Source organism: Pomacea canaliculata, linkage group LG10 (genome assembly GCF_003073045.1).
Source record: "Pomacea canaliculata isolate SZHN2017 linkage group LG10, ASM307304v1, whole genome shotgun sequence".
Lineage (NCBI taxonomy): Eukaryota > Metazoa > Mollusca > Gastropoda > Architaenioglossa > Ampullariidae > Pomacea > Pomacea canaliculata.
In genome coordinates, this window is record NC_037599.1 from 3,484,448 (window position 1) to 3,500,789 (window position 16,342).

At 41.7% G+C, this 16,342-nt stretch overlaps 2 protein-coding genes across 3 annotated transcripts; both read right to left on the minus strand.

Annotated features, from left to right (window-relative positions):
* Window positions 1–1,382: 1,382 nt before the first annotated feature.
* Window positions 1,383–14,090, minus strand: LOC112574292 (patched domain-containing protein 3-like). 2 transcript variants are annotated; one of them, XM_025255277.1, is made up of 8 exons: window positions 13,968–14,090; window positions 9,981–10,240; window positions 6,899–7,273; window positions 6,084–6,298; window positions 5,091–5,302; window positions 4,327–4,539; window positions 3,784–3,990; window positions 1,383–3,223 (listed from the first exon to the last, which is right to left on the minus strand). In XM_025255277.1, exons 3-8 carry the CDS (start codon window positions 7,268–7,270, stop codon window positions 2,889–2,891), a joined length of 1,554 nt encoding a protein of 517 aa, XP_025111062.1. In that variant the 5' UTR covers window positions 7,271–7,273; window positions 9,981–10,240; window positions 13,968–14,090; the 3' UTR covers window positions 1,383–2,888. The 2 variants fall into 2 exon arrangements, with proteins under 2 accessions (XP_025111062.1, XP_025111063.1); XM_025255278.1 differs by lacking the exon at window positions 9,981–10,240 and having other exon boundaries at window positions 13,968–14,070.
* LOC112573630 (patched domain-containing protein 3-like) lies at window positions 1,677–2,735 on the minus strand. The gene has a single exon (XM_025254166.1). The coding sequence runs from the start codon at window positions 2,733–2,735 to the stop codon at window positions 1,677–1,679; it is 1,059 nt and encodes a 352-aa protein (XP_025109951.1).
* Window positions 14,091–16,342: the final 2,252 nt, after the last annotated feature.

Here is a 16,342-nt window from a genome sequence, read left to right on the forward strand (position 1 = left end):
GCTTTTTTCTCCTGCGATTTTCTTATTTGTACTCATAGGTTTGTTTTAGTTACAAGTTGTTTCTTTTAAGTTTTCCTGTGCTATTGTTTCACTAGTTGTAATCGCCTTACTTTCTGTTTTTTACGGTTTAACGGTTACATTCTCCGCCATTACATACATTTTGGACCTAATGCTTTATCTCGTTCTTCTTGTTATTCATTCTGTTTTCTCTCCTCTGAAATTTAGCCTCACTTTCAATTCTCATCAATTCTAATATCTTTATCGTTTTTGTCTCACCTTACACTTTTGTAGCATCTCAGCATGTCGTTCGATCTTGTAGCAGTCATGTTTATATCAGCCACTTCTGAACAGGCCATTGTCGAATCTTCCTTCTGCTCGACCCTCTGATGGCGCTGTGTTGTGACGACCTTTCCCGCCATAGACCTGAGAGTTCACATTTCTACTGCATTCGTGCTACATCTCGCTTACACACGAGACCAGTTTCTATCGGTGCCATCCATCGCGCTTGATCCTGTTGAGAAGACTACCGATAGTGAGAGTTGATACACGATTTACCCACTTTCTGACAGCACCAGTATGCAAAAGTCTCGGCCTATTATTTCCCTTGCATTCTATCCTCTGTATTAGATGGAATCAGATCTCTAGCTTTGTGCTGGCCTTCAACCAAAATAGTAATTAAAAACGGCGCAGTATCCTCATAATTACTCCATTGTCGTCATAAAATTAAATCAATGCATCATTAAATCTGACCGAAGGAATGATTTTGAAGGGTTAAAGCACAAACACTAACCTTTTTCACGCTTCGCTTCATTTTCAACGGAAGTGAAAATGCCGTCTGCTTAAGTTTTCAAGGAGCTTCCGCTTGCCGCATAACGCAAGGATAAAAATATTTAATTTCACTAAAATTTTTGTTGACCTAGAAACCTTATCTTTTGAACATAGTCACACAGATAGAATAGATTTTTAGTTTTCAAACTACAATTCAAACGATTTTAAACATCTTATTACTATTTTACTAAGACTTTTAGAATAAAATGCAGCAGACGATGTATTTTTTTTTTAAATTTCACATCGAAACAACGAGCAAGCAGCTGAAGAATTCAACGGAATGCTTGCAGTTCGTGACACTCGTTAAAATCTCTTTATTCTTCCAAATTATAGTAACAACCGGACTGATTGATTGATTTGTTTGTTGCATATTCCAGTATACATTACTTTTATGTTTTAGTTGCTAGCATTTTGTGTAAGGACTTGGCGACCGAAGATTTATTTATAGCCGGCTGACATATTTTAAAGTCTTTCCAAAAGGCAGCTTTTCTAACTTTCATTCTTGAAAGACAAGACAAGCAACAGGTAACACATCAACCGCTAAAACACATTCATTTTGTCAACGGTATTTCTCAACACATTTATTTTGTTAAACTGAAACAATAAGATTCTGGGGGGAAAATATACGCAATAAGATTTACAATACAGAAGAAACGACAGTTTGCATGGCAAAATTTAACGGTATTACAAAAGAATAAAGTGACAGTTAATGTTCCCTTCTTTGCAGATTACTGGTTAACTTTTACAATAACCAACAACAGTAGGTCAGCAATGCTTCTATGTGATTTTGAGCGATATGATAAATAGAAAGATAGCCTTTATTGGCGAAAAGCCTTTTAGTGCTTTTTTTACAAGTGCGTGTAAGCTTGATTGTCATATTCCACAACATAACCTAGTGTTTCATAAAGAGGGCTTTTGATGGTGCCATTGCCAGCAAACAGGTCGCTGTTGAGTTTCTCGCTCAAAACACCGTTTCCTGATGAGCTGATGTTCTGCTTCTTGTAGGCGACGGCGGAGACATCTGTTTCCTGGCAGGAACCGTTGGCGTTTGTCTGGAACATGGAGTCCTCGGCTATCATGGGCCCGATCCACGACAGCAGCACGGGAATCAGAAAGACGGCGTGGATGATCCCGAAGGAGATGACGAGCAACATAATCTTGAAGAAGGATTGGAAGATGTACGAGTCGGAGAAGACGAGGACGACGATGCCGATCAAGGAGGAGAAACCGCTGTTGAAGACGGGACCGGAGGCGTGGACGAGGGCGTACTGCGCACGCTCCTGACGCGACCCACCATGAGCTAGCATGAAGGCCGAACAGACGTGCGCCGAGAAGTCGACGGAGAAGCCGACGCTCATGATAAGGTGGATCATGGTGACCGAGCTCAGAGTCAGGCCCCAGATTCCCATGAAGCCGAAGATGCCCACGATGATCATGAGGATGTTGATGAAGACAAGGAGGACGATGGTAGGGTGGACGAGGAAGACGAAGGTGGCGACGAACATGACAGCGAGGGTGATGCCGACCGTCTGCAGGGTGGAGCTCATGATCATAACGTACTGTTCAAAGAACACAAAGGCCGGATGGTAAGCAAAGGTGGGCAAAGGGGCATTGTCGGCGAGGTCGCGCATGCGCAACATCAGATCCGCCTGCTGTGTGGACTCTCGCAGGTTCTCGGACATCACGTGGCAGCGGGACGCCACCACCGTCTCGTTTAGCGCATCAAAGACCACGTCACCAATGTAGCGGAGGTTATTTGGCAGGAAGTCCTGCGACAGGGATGTGGCGAAGGCCGTTTGGCTGGACACGTTGAAATGCTCGCTGAAGATGTAGTCGGTAAACCAGCAGTATGTTCCGAGAGGGGAAACGTCCGAATCGCTTCGTGCTTTTTTCATCAAGTCTATCATCCGCAAGCATAGTGTCCGTGTCTGTGTAATCGATCGGTTCCGTGATCACGAAGGCTACCGGAAGTGCCACCCCGAAGTCGTCCTCATCCCAGGTGTTGAACCTGTGAAAGTAGGAGGTGTCCAGCACCAGGTCCTTCAGGCGCAGCCCCTGTTCTAGCTTGTACATGATCCCCCAGATGGAGACGCCCAGGTATGCAGCAAACAGCAGGATGATGATGACTTTGACCGGTGGCCACAAAACAACTTTGGGCAGGAAGACCCTCGGACCTTTTCGAAGACGCTTTCGTCGGCGAACTCTTTGTCGGGCGCGGCCCCGCCGCACATGCAGATGAGGCAGCAGCTCTTCCCTTCCTCGCTCATGTCCTTGCGGGGACGGACCTTCTGGCACGTGAGAGTGTGGCGCGCGGAATAGACTCTCCGCCCGTGCAGCGCGAGGCAGCCGCCGAAGAAGGTGGCGTTACAGATGTAGCAAAACAGCACAGCAACACCTGCACAAAATAAGAGGTAGACATGGAAGAAGAGTCAGGAGAGTCAGAGACAAAACTTGATAAAACGAGTATTGGAGGAACGACCAAAACGTTGTGTGATTCTGTTTCACAGTCATGGCTACATAGTTTAAGGCGTGCGCGTGTGCATGTGTTACCTTCAGTCTGTAAGCATGCCAATGTGTTTTCTGTCTACAGAAAGATGTCTGTCAAGAATCACCGCACGCGCTAACAGACACAAGGGAGACAGCTCTGTAATGTGAAAATGCTCCACAGGTAGTCTACCTTTATCTGTCAGAAACTGTGAACTATGGATTTCAATATAATAAAACGCATAACTTACAACTTAAAAAAAAATTAAAATAAAAAAATCGGTGGATGCTATTGGTTAGTACACTCGACTGTCCATCCAAAGATCTCTTTAATATCGCCAGAGTTCGTCAGGGAAGACGGACAGAAAGTCGAAGATAGGCTCCTTGCCCATACGACTACTGGGGTAGCGAGCTTTTTGTTTTGTTTATCTTTAACAATTCATGTATCAGTCAAAGCCGAGGGTCCCAGACCTGAGTAGAGGCAGAAGTTTCGGACGCTGATGAAGACGGAGGAGGCTCCGATGGCGAAGGCTAGCGAGTCCGTCAGGGATGTGATGGTGATGCCGATGCCCGCCGCGCGGAACGTCTCCCTGATGCGTTGTGGGACGGAGAGGTCACGTGTTCCCAGCGTGCTGCTCCAGCAGGACATGAGCAGAAACATGTCGTCCACGCCAATTCCTGTGGTGGCGTCAAAATGGAGTGCATAATCGTATGTAAACGACCCACGAGACATCTTGCTAGTCTTTGTTATGTAATTTATTATAGTGTTGTAGAATTCTACACGAGTATCGGGACGCATTCACCAGGGTTCTCAGGGGCTAAGTGATAAGGCACTAAAGTATATATCTCGACAAATTCATAGTAGCTTCTACATTATCTGAGGCAGGTAAGCGTTTGATGATTAATTTTAAACGAGAACCAGTAGCTTTGAAATAAAAATATTCCACGCCCACCGTCCCTTAACTCACGCCACCTGGACAACAACCCAAAAGCTGAAGTAAAAACATGTCATGCCTAGGATAAGAAATGGGACCACGCCGACGATGTTGACAAACTGGACGCCGATAAAAGAGAAGAGACCAAAGCTGGCCAAGATGCCCATGGTGGCTGCGACCACGCCGGCGTTGGCCAGCAGCGCTCTCGTGGATACACAGTCTCCTCCTGAACAGACGATGCTGGCGTAGGTGATCATGATGGTGAAGGTGAGAGAAAAATACTTGATGTCACCTTCGCAACAAACAAATAAATCAAAAGGCCGTAAATGGGGATTAAAATGAGATAAAAATGTTTAATGTTTTCTTCAGGATAAATAAATAATGTGTGTGATGTGTGATGTGTGATGAAGCAGTTAATAAAAGATGACCTCGACATCTGGCACAAGCAGTAAACAGAAGTTACACAACAAGCCAAGGACACAAGGAAAAGAATTCAAGACATGACTTGGACAAATTTGTTGTAGAACAGGGGGAAAAAAGCAGATAAACAAAGAATGAAGGCGGGTAAATCTTTTCAGACTTATTAAGCTTATTGTCGATTTTCTGCATCCTGACAGCAGTCATTATAGCGTGTTACAGAATAATAATACAGAATAATTGAAACATGTTACAGAATGTCTACACACATGTTACAGGCTAACTATCTGGTTCAGGATAAATACAATACGCTGCATACAGTACATTACAGATTAGCTCCAAAGTGCTGCGGAATTACTACATGTTACACAATAACCATTGTATGTTGTAAAATAACCACAATGTGATAATAGACTTTTGATTTACCTTTCGTGCCTCGATCAAGCTCGTCTCCCATCGAGTGTGAGGAAGAGAAGGCGAAGGTCAGAGTGCTGAAGTTATCGTTGCGCAGTTTTGTCATGTAGTCGATGAAGGCCCGTTCCCATTCCAGAGAAAGTTTTTTCATGGCATCGCTGTCCTGACGCAAGGTAAAGGTAACTTTGACCGCCCCAGCCCCTTGCACGCGCTCTTGTTGTGTCCTGAAACACCCACGTGACCAAACATCGAACATTGTGCTAGACTTTAATCAGTGATTCGATTTTTTGAACGTCAAAAGAAATCTCCAACCTTACTTGTACTTAGCCTCATATCATCAATCAAATTAAAAAATTCTATCAGCCATTTCACTTTTAAAAATTATCCAATTTTCACGATGAAAGTTAATTGACATTATCTCATTTTAAAAAGAAATTAATGAACTCTGTTAGGAAATATTAGGTTTTTTTTTTATAAACTTGTGTAAAATAAAATCCCCATGTATGTAGCCACCTGTCAAAATATTATTCAAGCACCTTAAAATCCTAATGAATAAACTTAAATGCTCACCCATCTATCGAATTAAAAATTTAGTCTATTCCTAAAAGTGTCAGTTTAAGAAAGTATGCAGTAATTAAAAAACTGTTAATGAATTTCAAATCTGCCAGAGATAACACCTAGACTTTCAGAATATTAAAAAAAATTAGAAACAATTGTTAAATTAGAGGTTCACATTTTTTTTTTTTTTTACATCATCGCAACTCATTTTCACCAATTTTAATTACAGACCAAGTCCGTGGCACTGAAAATCACGTGCACGAATGGGCATGCACTCGCATAAACATGAAAAGTGACTAAAAGGCACTATGATAAACAGAAAAAATCTGAATTTCTACTGGTTGACCTAACTCATTTTTCAGTAATCTATTTTGGAGAGCATTCTTTTTGAGGAGAGAAGGGTGGGTAACACCTAAAGGCTTCACAGTAATTCTTTCTGTCACTCACTTGTTCACATTTCCTAGCCAGACGGAGAGGTCCACCGTGCCCCAGGGGGAGTCCCAGAAGGGGAAAATCAGCGTGCCCTTTTCGAATGCATCCCAGAAGTCATCAGTGAGGATCAGGCGGCCCCAGACCTCACACTTTCCATCCAGACGACCGCAAACCTCGTCGTAGGTGACGACATCGCCTTCCGAGTTGTTGAAGGTGATTTCCTTCACTTTCTGTCAGGATTGCACCCTAAGCTCGTTAATCTGCTAAAATGTTCTCAATACGCTCAAAAGTAAAAACCGAAAAAATAATTTCTTATTAAAATTATTTAAAGTCTATTTGAATGCAGTTTATTTGTAATAATTGGCTAAATCGTAGCACAAGATACTATTTCATAAAATCCGGGTCAACGTTTCGACTAATTTTCGACTACAAACATCACCATACAGAAAGAGATGAACAACACAGATTAAACAGGGATACGTCTTCAATCAAATGGAGAGCTTTACTTACACAGATTTGTGGAAACAATATCTTGCACTAAGTTTTAAGTATTCAGTAGAACAAATCATGTACCCCACTTGACCATCGAGCGTGTAGTCCAGATCATATTGATTTATTTCTTTCTCTCTTTCTCAAAAATTAATTATTGAATCAAACAGCTACATAAAATAAATAAGTTACACATTACAAGATCTTAGAAAAATGCAAAAATACCAAATATCGACGTTTATACGATTGCCGTAATTTATTTTCATGTATCTAAATTCAGAAAGGTGATGTATAAATTTAACTACATTAATCGCTTTTTGTAAAAAAAAAAGTAAACTCACGGTTACAAAGTCTTTGATCTCTTGCAGTGACTCCCTTGTGAGAATATTGGAATCGTTCTTGGGACGAAACAAGACGACTCCCCCTAGCGCGTGGTCGTTGAGGCTCATGGGGTTGTAGTAGTCGTGGGTTCTGTCCGGAAAAAGCGCCTTGACCTTCTCTCGGTCTGACCGTGACCGGCTGTTGATGGGCGTGTAGAGAAGCTCAATGTCTTGTTCATTGCTCCTGAAGAGAAAGCCCACACCCAGCCCCACGCACACCACGACTGGCACCACGATGAACCACACAGGGTAGCGGCCCACCAGGTGTCCGTAGCGACCAAACGCATTTGAAATGCAGTGAGTCACGGCGAAGAAAGATTTTCCGCAAGTCATTTTCTGCAATATTCGGTATCGTATTCAGGAATCTGTCTGCCTACTATCACCCATAAATAAAGAGAAGACAAGAAGTGTATACACATACTCAACAAATTAAATGAAATACAATTCGAAGCTTAAGTCTTCAGTTACTCTGGCTATTTATAAGGGACCTTTGAGAAAAGAATGGCACGGGATGACAGCAAAAAGGCCTGCGAACTACTAAAGACCCTCACCAAGACATGTCAACAAAAACTCTAGTCATCGAAGTCACCAGTGGCAACTTTATCAAAGAAATCACTATTGTACCAAGCCGAAGCAGCCAGACTACAAACAAAGAGCATGCAGACCTATCAGATCCACCCAAGTAAAGCCACGATGAACAGGATCTGGCTCACCCACTCCCTCAAATTTGGTACCAAATACCGACTGTTCAAGTCCCTAGTAATTCCAGCCCTGATGTGTGGATGTGAAACTTGGAGATACGGAGAGAATAATCCAGGCATTCGAGAAGTCCATAAGGATGCTGCCACGGATCTCACATTGAAAATATAAAACAGGTGACTTGGTGAGGAACACTGTCACCATCCTCCTAGGACACAAGAACCTATTTTCGCAATAGTCAATCCCCAAGGTAGGCTGTACCCGCTGTGTCTGTCCAGCTGTTCCCACCAACGAACAGTACCTGAGGACCTTTATAACCCTTCGTCAACTGACACCAGTCAAGAGATGAATGAAATAAATATTGAAGAACTTTTATAAAATTCCTGCATATTCAAGAGTTATGAAGATTTCCTGCATATCAAGGAAGTGGTAATCGAAAAAGCAAGAAAGCAGATGAAAGAAATGAAAGAAAGGAGTCAGAATGTAAGATTTAAAAGGAATGTAAGAAAGAAAAAAACTTTCAGACACACAGGAAGCGAGAAACTAGAATAGCCTTTAGCTTCCGAGACAGCTTCTTTAAAACAAGTCTTTAAGTCATTGCGAAAAAAAAGCAAAAATAATGAGTGCACAGGGCAAGAAACAATTTTGCTCCATCTTTATTTCCTACCCTACCCATAAGTCATCACTTAATCTCTAATCATCACATAATCTTATTAATTAAGTCCGTTCACGCCTTCCTTTCCTCCAAAAGCCAGATGAATCTCTCATTAGAGTCAACCACTGTGGGTGGTAACGTCTGAAAAACATGTTCTAGGATTTTGTTTCCTGGAATTCCAACTCCAACGACGCAAACTAATAAACTACAAACTTCCTTGTAGACGACTGTGAGAAACATAAGTTGCTTTGGGAGAGGGGAGGGTACAAAGGACAAGGATGAATAATAGAAAAAGATTTAGCTAAGAACTTTACATCCTAGAAGTGTGCGTGCAAAAAGGACGAGGCCACTGAGGTTAATGTTTACTGCTGTTGTTTTCAGCTGAAAATTATCCCGCAGATAACTCATCTCTAATTTAAGGTAGGAAAGTTGTCACTCTTCAGGTACCATGCACACCGCCAGTACATCCAGGTCAACACAAAGATTTAAAGCTTTCTTTGTCTTGACCTTAAAAGCAAGAGAGACTGACAAATACTAAAACAACGAACTATAGAAAAATATTCAAAGATGGCAGCTGCCAGAGAAGAAATTTTCATCAAGGTTGCAACAACGACAGTAGCAATGGTCAGGCTGGACAGGTTGCGGCACAACAAAGTTATCACATTTGTTATCAAGTACCGTCTGAGCATGTCCCATCCTGCTTTACGGGATGTGAAATGTGAATTCTCTTTCTTGACCAGAAAAAAAAAATAACCAATCATTCGAGATCGGGTGCCTGGGGAAAATAACCTGAATCTCTGAACTGGAACATTAAAGTAAAGACTATGAACGGAGCGAGGTTTTCTCCTGGTGGTTGCCTTCAACCTCCTCCCTACGAATAGTGATGCGGGGTCAGCTGACCTTTTGGTCATGTGACCCGGCACAACACTGTCTTAGAATGGCCTCTGGAGAACTTCTGAAGGTAGATGACAGAGGTCGACAGAGAAAAACGTAGTTAAGTAATATAAAGAGTGGACAGACATTAAAGGACTACTGGGTTATGCACTTTTTTCTAATGATTGGGGAAAGGCTCTCATATTACTGGGTAATTGGGTAAATCTCACTACAAGACAGTAGTTCCCAGAAGATGAGTGTTATGCCTAAGGTCGTATTTGTGTACAGATCAGCTTCATTAGCATATGACCTCAGCTCGCCCTTTGGTAGAGGCTTTCACAACTTTGATATATACAGATACAATCGTGACGTCTGTATCATCTTTCTGGGCATGGCAATATTTGTAGGCGTGTATTTTGAGAACCGAAGGAGTGTATTTGTTCCAGATCTGGAGAAATAGTACCTTGCACAGAACATTATCTAAACATGAGAAAAAAATATGTGCACCCATGTAGCCCTTCAACGCTATACATCTGTATGTCACCAATTCTAAAAACCTTTCTGACCAACTTCATCCAACTGTATCCATGTTGCCTCTCGATCCCTATAAGTCAAGGGATTAATTCATCATCATCATCATCGTCATCGTCGTCGTCATCATCATCACCATCATCATCAATGTGTGGTTTATGTAAACTATTTTTTTACTATATTCTAGAGAGACAATTAAAAATAATCAACTTCATGGTCTAATTTGTTTGCTAGAAGGTTCACGGACACGACTGCAAATCGAAAGAAAGGCAAAATATTTCTCACCACGCCTATCCTTCAGCAGGGTCAAGTCTGACACGTGAATTTAAAAAGGGAAACCCTCAGCCGTCCGACAACTGGATCTTCCAAGCTACTTGCGACCTTCTGTGGTCCAGACAAAATCGTCGTGCAGCTACACCCGACCTGCTCACAAGGGTTCACTGTGGATGTGCTCTCTGTCCTGAGTAGGACCCAGCAACCAGGTGGCAGACCTAGATTGAAACCTGGGGGCGTGACATCTCCACTTCCCTGTTGGCAAACTCCGGCTGGAGGAAAAGGAAGTGGGAAGGAAGAGAAATTACAGTTTGAATGATTTCTGCAGACATAGTGAAAAATTCTGTCTTCAAATTTTTCCCCTGCTTGACGGTTGGTTGGCCGTATGCAGATAAATGAGATAAATCAAACACTTTGCTGACACAGCGACAGAAAAATATAATCCTCCAGCAATTAACATTTCAGACAAAGGCAGTGTGCCCGATATGTCACCACTGAAATATTTTGCTGCTAGTACTGTCTTTCAATTTATGGGAGGGTAACAGTTTCTTTGTCACGTGTAATTGTATTTATGTGTGCGCGCATGCGTTTATTTTCCAGTTTATATAAGCTAGCATTAAATAAACCCCACAACCCATAAACTATTTCTGCCATAAACTAGATATAAACCATCCTTTTTTTATATATACTTCCGCATGCACCTGGTGACATCCATGACGGAAGGATAAATATTTATTTTTCCACAAGCTTTCATATATCAGTCCAGAGCACTCCATCTAGAGAATTAATTCACCGACTTAATTACAATTTGCGGGCAATGTTTGTTGCTCTCCAGTACTTCACTCAGCCTTTACAACAATAATCTGAAGTTTACTAAGCGTAGGTGTCGAAAGCTTACAAGATATGTTTTGTGTGAATATTCAATTCTCAAGTCAACCTGTATAAACGGAATTTCCAATTTGTGCTTTTTTGATGAGACACACCAGAAAGATCTGATCTCAAAATATCATGATTTGACCTTTTGTAAGTTTTATTTGATGGTTGAAATGTTTTATAATGATGGTTTATATGACAGCCTTGGAGCTTCATGACCACACACATTTAAATATGTTAGCGATGTCACCATACTGCTCTAAGATCGAGAAAGAAGTGGGAAGTGGCCGATGACTCTTGGGTTAATTGCTATAATGTCTAATAATTTGTATAATTATAATGATAATGTTTTATCATGTTAGTTGATATTGTATGTTCATCGTGGTAGTTATTAGTAAGTTGTTCTCATGTTGAACAAATTGTCGGACTTTTTAAAAACTATTGTAACCGCCTTGTGAATGGGATGGGTTTGAAAGATTTAAACTGTGTTTTTCTATTCTTCTTCTTCTCTGTCTCGTCTTTCCTTCTATGTTACTCGGACGCGTTATAATAATATTATTTGTAGAAGATATTGGACATTTTCATTGCAGCTTGGTTGTTTTAAGATAGATACTTTCATGCTTTTTCTGGAAAAAATAGTGAACTATGTGGATCTTACATAAGTGAGAATATTTTAGTTATCCCTTCAGCCAATCTACACCCAGATGTATATAGTTCACATAGTTCACAAGGAACCATTTTGTGATCCTAAGTACTTTGTCTAGCTTAACTTGTCTGGTGGACTGAAAAAATGGACCCGGTGTACCAGTTGCTTCTGACAACGATGACTAGATCATCACTCATGTCTCCATACCTAATGAGACCCAAGTCTACCAGGAAGGAAGTGAGTCTTTTATTACCACAAAAAACATGTTACTTTAGTGAAAGATGGTAACTACAGTAGGTTTCCTAGGAATTTCACCTTTACGTTTAGTGCAGTAGAAAACATTAACTTTATTAAAAGAAACTGGACAAATTTTAGACCAGAATATACAGCGAAGACTTGCTATGTGAGTATTGTGCTACAGCAGAAATGTTGGGAGGCGAGGATGATGACTCAGAGAGGGTATATGATAAATAAATTGGGGTAGCTTTGAAACAAATGTGTATTGACACAAAGTGGGGCGAGAAACGAGGGTTGGTGAAGTCAGGGAAGGCAAGATAAGAAGATGAGACTGTATGCGATTAAGAAGTAAACTCGTGAAACCAGTTGAAAGGCAAGGATGTCATGCATGTCTGCAGCTCTGACTATAAGGCCAACTAAACAGTCGCCTAGGGCGCATTCACGGAGGGAGGAGCAAGAATAACTTGCTGTTTAGTTTTGTTTTTTAGGATGAATAATGTTAGGAAAAATGTTATTTTCATAGAATGACATTTGGAGGACACCTTTTCTCTGCTTGTAGGTTGACTTCCCCACCCTAGTTCCTCCATACGTTGCGGGAAAAGCCCATCATTCAAGGGCAGTGACCAGCTCACCAAGTGGAAGACGGAGGGTGCGAAGGAGGGGTGGGGTGGCAGTGATGGATGGGGAGGGGGCTGGTGGAGCAGTCACGGAGCTGGGGGACGCAAAATGGCCTATTTTTCTTTTTTTTTTTTTTTTTTAGTGATGAATATTGTTAGGGGGAAAAATGTCATTTTCATAGAATGACATTTGCAGGACACCTTGCAGTGACCGGCTAATCAGCAGGGGGCGGGGGAGAGGAGGCGTTGGTGGATGGGAAGGGCTGGTTGAGTGGGGGGATCCCTAGGATGGATGGGACCGCATACCAGCCCCACCTTTCCTCTGTCATAAGTCGGAAGAGGTTCCGCTCTTATGCATAGGAGACACTGCAGTTGAGTTCAGGGATAGCAACAATAACAATCTTTGCTACCCATAATTTTTTTTTTTTTTTTTGGGGGGGGGGTATGACAACTGTTTTATGTTCAATATTTATTTACACTTATGAACTTTGAGGAAATTTGGCGTCACGATGGATTATCAGATACAGTTCCACCTCTAGTCTTTATCATGTGACAGCCACGCTTGGTGGGGTCTGTAGGCTGGAAGGTAACGGCGACAAAATCCTGAGTGGATCAACTTGTGTGGAAGGAAGGAATGTGACACGTGATTCAGCTGGGTTATCATGTTCATTTCCCCCCAAACAATCGTTGTTTACGGATCGAGTGGCATTGTCTCTGGAATTGCCGCATGACTGATAAATGTTTTGACTGCTTGTGTGCTCGCGAATGCAAATCTGATGAGTCCTGGGACAGGCCACGACAATTGTGAATGATAATATGCAAGCCTATTGTTTAAATTTTTAGTTAAGCCTAAATGTATAATTATTCCAATATTTTTTGTTGATAAAGGGTTCTTTATTGGAGGGAGATGTGTATGTTGGGGGGTTGGGCCGCATAGCCTTGCCCGGCCTGCTGACGTCAGTACTGTAAGCTGTATTGATAGTTACATTAATAATACAACCAGCTGTTACAGTATGGTGCCACCGTACAACCAGCTGTTACAAAATTACTATATTGAAATGACAACATTATCTACAATCCGACCTGAAGCTAGCTCCATCACTGTGCGCAAAGCAAACATCTCATTGTACACAGAATTAAGTTTTATTACTTACATGAAAATTTCATTGCTACTTTACATATACAAAAGTTAACATATACTGTAACCCCACATTGACACAATATTAACATCATATGTGTCATGAACGTGTCACAAAGTGGCTTTATACCCTGGCCTCAGTCTTGTCCATCCAGTCGGCAAAAATCTGATAACACTAACGACTACTGTACTGACATTTATTAAAGCCAATAAACAATTCCATGACTTTAAAAGTGACGGCCAGTATTAAACTAATATTTACACAGCTACAGAGGCATGTTTTAGCGCCATTACAACATTGTGGTACATGTAGACATCGTCATGACAACCTCGAGCTCATCTAAAGGAGAGATTACCAAAGCAAATGAAGGCTGAAAATATGGAGGACATGAGAGAGAAGAGTCCACAGAACGCGGTGTTGGTGTTGTTTGAGAGTCAGTAGCAATATTTCAAAGACTTTTTAGACAACAGAGAGAAAGCGTACATACGTATTGGACGAAGTCACGGAGGAGCCCGTTATTTCTCGTCAGCCTGTGTAACGGATTACAAGAGGACAGAGAGTCGTCGAGGCGAATGATGCCAGGAAGTCAAAGCATTTGTTTCTCTATACAATGACGTTATGGCTCAGAAAGCATCTTTGTGTGTGTCAGGAGGGGGGGGGGTGACAGACACGCCCCTAACCCCCAAAAGGTCCTCTTCCACGAAGCCTCAGCATCCGTTAGTAGATTCTATATAACACTGAAATATATGGGTCTATATCTACATGTGTATATGTAGGCAGGAAAACAAGTAAATATTTTTGCATGTGTCGTGCAAGAAGACAGTATACATGTAAATACATGCAAGAGATAAATTTATATATTGTATGTATCTAAGAGGTAGTTAAGCAGGTAAATGGACAACTTTGAGTCAAATTTGTAGAAGAATTGATAGAAGACAATTTTTGTAGACCAGCAAGCCAGGCAGCCATGATGGCGGGAGACAGTACGAGCATCCATGGCCTGGGAGAGAGGTGAGGGTGGGGTGCAGCAGGCTCGTGACTGGCTTCCATCTATTACCTGCGACATTTGCAACGACAGACGGTGAGCGTATTCTGCAGACGGGTCATCACTCAAACTAGACAGGACACACGGCAAAGTCCGGCTGATATAATGGCGCCGAACACTTATTACATAGAAAGCAGGATGTGGGTAGATGTGCGTGTGTGTCTGTCCGTTGGCTAGCTCGTTCAAGCGCAATAGCACCCACATTTCAACGCGCTTGCGCATAGATATACACATGCACCCATCTGTTGCATATTTTTCAAACACTGCCACAGAGCTGTACGCCTCTTATTTATAATTTTTTTGGGTACTCGGTATTTATTTTGAGAACATATAAAAGAAAAACTAATACAATGTTGAAACATTCACATTTATACACAGAAGTATCACATACACAGAAAATAATATTCTGTCATTCTCAGGATTATTGTCGTCACTCTTTGCTACATTCACTTGTAATTTCATATACATGAGTTTAATTATATTACTGTAATAAATGCAAGTAATAATATGCATAATATAAACAATGCTATATGCATGAAATGAGATAGCTAAAAACTACAAAGACCTGCACGCACACACACACACCATACTCGCTCGAGCGCGCGCACACACACTCACACGTATATATATATATGCAAATGATTAAAATAAGAAGGTAAACAGTGTGTACATCTATAGATAGTGTGAAATGTTTATTGGTTAGTGCTGATTCTACATTGAGAAAAAGGACGATTACCATGCAGGAGAAAACCACCAACAGTAACCCCTGATAATAAATTCCATATCCAGAGAAAGAGAGAGAAAAGAGAAAGGAAAACAAAACAGCAAGTGCGCACGTGCGTGGGTATCTTAAAACAAGATCACAACCCGACCCCAAGACCTTCACTGCGATTGTGACAAGGGAGCCTTTTTTTCCACTGAGCTACCAGGCCACACCTAACGACATTTTGACATCAACAGTAATAAAGAAATGGTGTAGTGTGACAGAGATCTTGAGAAAACGGTGTACGGACCATTTATATCTGGCCAATTTTGCAGTGATTTAAAGAGCTGAGGACGTCCATGACTACTCTTGATATCATGAATATCACGTATAAGGGTCTCGTGGTAATAATTGTCAAGTAGAACATGTGTAGAGAGGAAACATGGAGACAACTTGATGTGGCACACTGTTCAAAAAATGATTTTTATGGGGACTTTTACACGGACCGTAGTTCTGGATGGACGGTATCTGCCCTTGGCAAGAAGAGGAATTCAGGGACAAGCGTGTTGTTTCCCAAGTTAAAAAACGGGGTCCAACCCCCACAGACTTTGTTCTTTCTACCCCAGGAGTTGTAACTACAAGGCTTTAGCAAACTTCTCCTGGGAAAACGAAATTTGAAGTCAGGGAAGTAGAGTTCATGGGGTCTGGACTTTATAACTTTGGTAACAAGATGCTTGTAATAGTAATATATATATACAAAAACAAGTACATTTACATAACGCCTTTCTCCAAGCGCGCGACACACCTCTAGGGCAGACATGACACCCACCGTCATGAACACGCAGACACAAAAACATGCGGACATAATGGACAGAAAATATAAATAACGGTGATTCACCCCTTATCTCCTAGTGTCCTTTTTGAGAGGACAGTTAATTACAACATTATCTGTTGTACCGAAGCAATCACGTGACCCAGACTACATTCAAAGGAGACTGAGTTTCTGTTGTATTTCCGCAGAGGCGGCCATGTGCCATGTAGAGTGTCGACGGCAGGATGTGTTTTGTGGCTGAGAAGACAGCTTAGAAGACGTTTCCTACAGGTGTTGTGCTTG